The sequence below is a fragment of the Carassius auratus genome, chromosome 8 (assembly GCF_003368295.1).
Source record: "Carassius auratus strain Wakin chromosome 8, ASM336829v1, whole genome shotgun sequence".
Classification (NCBI taxonomy): Eukaryota; Metazoa; Chordata; class Actinopteri; order Cypriniformes; family Cyprinidae; genus Carassius; species Carassius auratus.
The window spans coordinates 13076803-13083559 of NC_039250.1; the positions used below are offsets into that span (position 1 = coordinate 13076803).

The window sequence follows — 6757 nt, forward strand, 5'->3', positions numbered from 1 at the left end:
CCCTGAATGGTATAATCCTCCACGTCCAATGCGTTCTCAAAACTCAGGCAATTTGATAATACCTAGAACATCAAAATCAACTGCGTGGCTAAATACATTAAAGGATTTTTATGCTGCATTACTTAGGTAAACCGGAACTGGGAACACTTCCTATAACATCTGATGTAGTTGCTACATCATTAAACTAATATTACCGTAGATGCCATTCTTCTGTTTCTCTCTCATTCCTAGGTCACCAAAGCCACCAGATCCAGTCTGTGTCCAGATCAGAGGGTCACTGCAGTCACCCGGATCTAGTACGTATCCAGACCAAATGGTGGATTAGCACCTAAAAAAGCACCTCTACAGCCCTGAAAGACCGCGGAGACCAGGACAACTAGAGCCCCAGATACAGATCCACTGTAAAGACCTAGTCTCAAATGACCACAGGAAACAGATGATTCTTCTGCACAATCTGACTTTGCTGCAGCCTGGAATTGAACTGCTGGTTTCATCTGGTCAGAGGAGAACTGGCCCCGAATTGAGCCTGGTTTCTCCCAAGGTTTTTTTTTCTCCATTCTGTCACCGATGGAGTTTTGATTCCTTGCCACTGTTGCCTCTGGCTTGCTTAGTTGGGGTCACGTCATTTACAGCGATATCGTTGACTTGATTGCAAATAAATGCACAGACACCATTTAAACTGAACAGGGATGACATCACTGAATTCAATGATGAACTGCCTTTTTGCATTATTGACACACTGTTTTCCTAATGAATGTTGTTCAGTTGCTCTGGCGCAATGTATTTTGTTTAAAGCACTATATAAAGGTGAATTGAATTGACTAATGTCAATTAAATGTTATACTTAAGTTACAAATGCAGTGTGAAAAATATGAAGTAAAAATCATGTTTTGCGCATCGATATTCCCTTTGAAATTGAAAGCAGTGACATTTGTTTGGAATTCGTGCTCTGCATTTAACCCATCCAAGAGTCCACACACACAGCAGTGAGAAGTGAACACACCCCCAGAGCAATGGGCAGCTATATCTCCAGCACCCAGGGAGCAACTGGGGGTTCAGGGACTTGCTCAAGTGCACTTCAGCCATTGTATTGAGGGTGGAAGAGAGCGCGGTTCATTCACACCCTCCCACATACAACTCCTGCCAACACCAAGACTCAAATCATTGACCTTCAGATAACTAGTCCAAGTCTCTAACCATTAGGCCACAGCTGCCGCTAACTTCAATAAATTATTGGAGATTGCGAGCTAAAACACAGATGACTCCTACAACATTTAGGCCCTGTGTACACTTGGTATCAATATGCATTTTGAGCAATCAGATCAAGTGGACAACGCTAAATACAGGCGTAAACGAGGTGTGAAATGTCTTGAGCTTGCCCACTTTCAGAGGTACTTGAAAACCCATTAGAGTAGACCACTTTCATGGTGTAAATGCTGGTCAAATGAGTTCAAAAGACTTCCTACTACAAGTGTAATCATTGCGAGACATACACGCTCTTAAACTTTGACAGGTCGAAACGAAAGCAGCTGCTCTCCACATTTTTCTCTTTTGTCTAATTTTGCAAAAGTGTGAAACTTGTCTCAGCTTGTGTCTTCCATTGCTCTGAAATATCTCAAAAAGCCCATTCATATACATGAACAAAACTTTGTGCAGCATGTTTGCCTGCGATTTAGTTAGAAAACGTAAAAACTCTCGCTCGTGTTTTGACCAAATGATAACCTCTCAGTCTCTCTTGAAACCAACAAGGAAGTGACTAAAACTGCAACTCATCAACTGGCCACAAGAGACTGGCTCCAAAAGGGAGTCATTGTCCCATAGACCTCCCCATGTTAAAACACCCAACTTTGCAGCAGAAGAAAAATGTTAACAGCTTGGTACAAAAAGTGGGTATGATCTATATAGATAATTTGATGCCTTCATGACAACTGTGGGGGTGGGGTATTTTTATTTATAATCATCCAATTAAATCATATTAAGCCTTAAAGTTCTGCATAATTAGGGCGTGGCTACTTGAATGACAGGTCAGTTGCTGCTTTGCCCAACAAAAGGCAAAAGAATGAGATCCTCCTCTGGATTAAGCCGCGTTGCATCGCATTCTTCTGGGGTAAATTCTAGGCTTATTCCTCACAGTGCGTCTTCCAAAAATGAAAAGTAGCTGAAATTAACTTGAATCTTTCTTTGTTTACTGATCTTGATTTGCACATCTCAAGCCTGATTTAGCGGGGATGATTATTTTACAGCACACAATGTACATGGGTGGGATCACATTATAGGTGAGCTCAGACGGGAAAGACTGTAACCAGCGTTGGTTTCACATGGATTATTTTATCAGAATATTTGTTTTCAACATGACTTAATTCAAGAAAGACACTTCAAGCTTTCTTTAGATATGTAATTTTTCATTTATTTTAGTGACTCATTTAAGGAAGGTTTACGGAGACTGAGAATGCAGAAAGCACACCCTATATTTTTTTCTTTATTTTACAAAAGCAAAAAAAAAAAAAGGTTCTCTTTAAATTGTAAGTGTATACAAATAAGACTCATAGTTTTTCGGTCAATATTAAAGAAAGAACTGAGTTTCACTTTGTATTTTGTATTGTGTTTCTAGGTTTGATAAAGTAAACTTGAAAGTAACTTAAAAGTATTCCACTACATATTACCAATTACTACTTTTTAAATGCAGTAATCAAATTACAATGATAAAAGTAATCAGATTACTAATTACTTTCGAGTAACTTACCAAACACTGCAAGTAAGCATGTACCTGGTAGCGTTGTATGCGCTCCTGCTTTATTTGCTCAAACTTGCGCTTGAGTTCTCCCTGCCTCTCCAGTCTTTTCTGAGCTCTGCCCACATACAGTACTCTGCCATTCAGCTCTTTGCCGTTCATCTCAGTTACTGCCTACCACAGATAGAGAAAAGGCTTCAGTCTTCAGATCTACTCACACATACTGCAACATATGTTTTCTTACCCTCCTTGCATCTCCGTGGCTTTCAAAGTTGACAAATCCAAAGCCACGAGACTGTCCGCTTTCATCCGTCATCACACACACGCTAAGGGTCTTACCTGTGAACCATTGCCAGCTTTAAAAGAAGCAGAATCAACACTCCTAATGAAAAGTGCTTGATGAATTCTAGATCTTAAATCAAAGTTTAAAACCCCTGCTGATACTTTTAGTGCATTTGCATATTTAACACTACATTTCCAAACAATGTCTTTACAAAAAAAAAAAAAAACACTATTGAAACTGCTTACCAAATTCAGAGAAGATGCCCTTCAGTTTCTCACGGTCAATATCTTCACTGAAGTTCTTAATATACACATTGGTGAACTCCATGGCTTTAGCGCCAAACTCGGCCTCACGCTCCTTGCGAGACTTAAAATGCCCTACAAAACTGCAAATGCAGATTAAACGTCATTTACTTTTGTGAATATACTGAGATTGAATTATTGCAGAAAGTACACTTGCAAGAAAAAGCGAATACAAAATACTCAAGAAATAGAAAACCATTCAAAATTTATTCAATACTATACCAAATAATAATAAAAGATAAGTGTATACACAAATACATGTACATCTGTCCATAAATGATCAAATAGGAATGATAGAACTAGCATAATGTTTTGTCCTTGCTTTGAATAATGTGAAATTACTTCACTGGTTGGTGGAAAAAGATCAAGGAGAGGATGAGGAAGTCTAGATTACAGAACTGTGTGTCCTTTAATAAAAACAATAGTTAATGAAGGGCTTTTTGAGCCAATGAATTTAATTGAAAAACAGATCGTTGACATCTTGATGTTGTGTGTTTGCGGACAGCCCTAGGCCCCGTCCACACGGAGACGGCGTTTACCCCAATCAGACCTTTTTTTTCCTCGTCTCAAGAAATATCCGAATCCACACGAAACCGCAAAATGATGTGGTATACATGCCAGACCAGTATGTGGCGCTGTATTCTGCCACAGAGATGCACTAAAAATGGCGAAGACTTGGACTATGCTCATAAACCTTGCACGTGGTACACAAACGAATATGGAACAATACATTTATTAATCTTTGTTAATGTAAGTGAATAAAAAGACAATCGTTCAGTGTTTGTTCATGTTTATGTTGCTGTTACGTGACGTAGAGGTGTCTGACTAGGGGGAGACGTGGGCTTATGATGACATAGTTTCAGAAAGTATACAGATTAGCCGTCCAGACGAAAACGCAAAGACGGCATTTTCAAATTTATCCACTCTGGGACCCAGTTTCAAAAAATAGCTGTTTCACCTTCCGAAAACGCCGGATCCGTGTGGACGAAGTGCCTATCCGATAAAACATTTGTGCGTATTCACAGAAACACGTCTCCATGTGGACAGGGCCCTAGTTTTTCCCTTGCTCTCTGGTTGAGAACCACTGGTGTCAATACTTACACTTTGCGATCATTCAGAAGCATGCCATTCATGGTCTCAATGGCTCTGTTGGCTGCTTCTTGAGTCTCAAAGTGCACAAACCCATAACCTTTTGAGCCATTCTCATCACAAACCACCTAGGAAGAAAAACACAGTTAGATTGTAAATTATTTCAATCAACTATAATAAAAACTGCCTTTAACAATAAACACACACACACACAGTAATAAAAACAGATTTACCTTGCATGACAAGATGTTACCAAAGGCAGAAAAGGTGTCATAGAGAGCCTTGTTGTCAATAGACTCATCCATGTTCTTGATGAAGATGTTTCCCACACCAGACTTTCTCAGACCTGGATCTCGCTGTGACCACATGATCCTGATTGGACGACCCTTGATGACTTCATAGTTCATTGTGTCAAGAGCACATTCCGCTTTAATGTGGAGAAAAGTGAGATTTACCATTAAGAGAAGTGCTTGAATCACTAAAAGTGGCGACCAGTTTGGGTAATTCATTATTATTAAAATGCAATTCATCTAAAATACATTCAATAAATAAATTCAATTAATTCAAATCACTGTTCTTGTTTTCTAAATTCCAGAACAGAGCTGCAAGAGCATTCTCGATTCAATTTGCAACACCCTAGTAAGAGTGTGCTCACCATCAGCAGGCTGCTGGAAATTGATGTAAGCATATCCTAGGGATCTCCGTGTAATGACATCACGGCACACACGGATGGACATGATCTGACCAGCAGGAGAAAACTTCTGGTACAGCATGGCCTCGGTGATATCAGGATGAAGGTCACCGACATAAAGAGAGGCTAATGGGTATGCTGGTCCACTGCTATTCATCCTTCAGACGCACTCTGCAAAAGAGCATCTTATGATCAGAGAAACTTGAAATATCACTTGTTACATTGTTCTGAAAGTACAGCTGTTAGTTGTTAGTTAAGTTTATGTCCATTAAATGAAATGAACAGATACAGATTTTGATTTTAATAATATATTAGTAAATGTTGAAATTAATACTATGATAACTAAATACTTTGGAAGTATTTTTCATTGTTGTTTCATGTTTACTAATGTAGTTCATGTTAACAGCAGGAATCTTACTTTGAAATGTTGGGGAAAAGATAATAAGATTGGTAGGAGCACAAATAGGCCTACACAGATTCCTGAAGCCGATTTAAGGCTACGGGAATGCCTTCGTCCTCACGAGGATTACATTTAGTTCAGTTCATTTAAAATTGTTAAAACGCGCAAAAGAACAACACATGATTTGTTGCTCCGCGTTCAGTGCCATTAGGGTTATTTATAGAAGCCTATATGAAAAGACCATATCTGTGAATCCTTATTTGGGCACTCGCCAGCAATTGTGGCTGATGGGCAAAAAGTAAAAATAGCTACCTTTAAAGTGCATTATTAAAACAAAATGGGCGAAAGGTAAAAATAGCTACATTTAAAGTGCATTATTAAAACTAAAGCCCTCTGAGGAAACAATGTTAGTTAAAATTACCTGCTGTAATGTGGAGCACATAAGCATATCCTTCAGTGTAGCTGCAAGCGGGCTCCACCCCGTTGGGACTGTTTTTGTGCGACTTTAATTATTACCGAGGAACACCTGTCATTTGTAACGCGCTCCATTGTGTATCAATTAAAATCCATCTGTGAGAAGAATCAAGTATCCCAGAGTGCAGTCTGGACGATGGGGCGGGGCGACACGTTGGGGCGGAGCGACACGTGTCGCCCCGCCCACCTCAGCGGTTATTGGTTTATGATTAAGATGAGCTTATTGGTGTACAGATGAGTGACGATTTTACAGCTTATTGGTATAGAGAATTATGACGCTATTAGCAGGATTGGAATGCGGAAGTAGACACTAAGATGAATAAACTTTTAATATAAATTAAAAAGTGAATATACATGTTGTGTTTTTGCATTTATTGTTGCATTTCCACAACATCCCGTATAAATACAAAGAGTTTTGGATTACGACGAACAGAATAAAAATAAATGGTCTACTCCCTCAATGGCTGTAGTGTAGACGCTACCTCGGCATTACTCGCTGGTTTGAAAATGACACGGCAATATTATGCGAAGTATGGTTACGTAGATAGTCATGGAGTACCTTGATTTATATATTCAAATTATATATATATACATATATGTGTGTGTGTGTGTGTGTGTATATATATATATATATATATATATATGTGTGTGTGTGTGTGTGTAACAAATTGTCACCAGTCTCTGAACGTCACCAATAATATTCTGAACATTCCCTTGGCCCCTACGAAAATTTACCATGGTTCTGCTACAGTAACTATAGTAAAACTATGGTGTTTTTATAATTACA

General features: G+C 38.9%; 1 protein-coding gene across 7 annotated transcripts in view; it reads right to left on the reverse strand.

The window, feature by feature from the left end:
- Positions 1-6077, reverse strand: part of LOC113107325 (embryonic polyadenylate-binding protein-like) — a 28814-nt gene extending 22737 nt beyond the window's left edge. For 5 of the 7 annotated variants that reach the window (XR_003292634.1, XR_003292635.1, XM_026269745.1 and 2 more), the window contains exons 1-7: positions 5918-6077; positions 5061-5267; positions 4639-4832; positions 4418-4533; positions 3260-3399; positions 2976-3070; positions 2768-2905 (exon numbers count right to left, since the gene is read on the reverse strand). Coding sequence is in view for 4 of the 7 variants with exons in the window: in XM_026269745.1 (XP_026125530.1) it covers positions 2768-2905; positions 2976-3070; positions 3260-3399; positions 4418-4533; positions 4639-4832; positions 5061-5253 (876 nt within the window). In the remaining 3 variants the exon portion in view is untranslated. Of the gene's footprint in view, positions 1-2767; positions 2906-2943; positions 3088-3259; positions 3400-4417; positions 4534-4638; positions 4833-5060; positions 5268-5917 lie in introns of those variants that run through there. The other 2 variants (XR_003292636.1, XM_026269749.1) reach the window with 2 other exon arrangements.
- Positions 6078-6757: the final 680 nt, after the last annotated feature.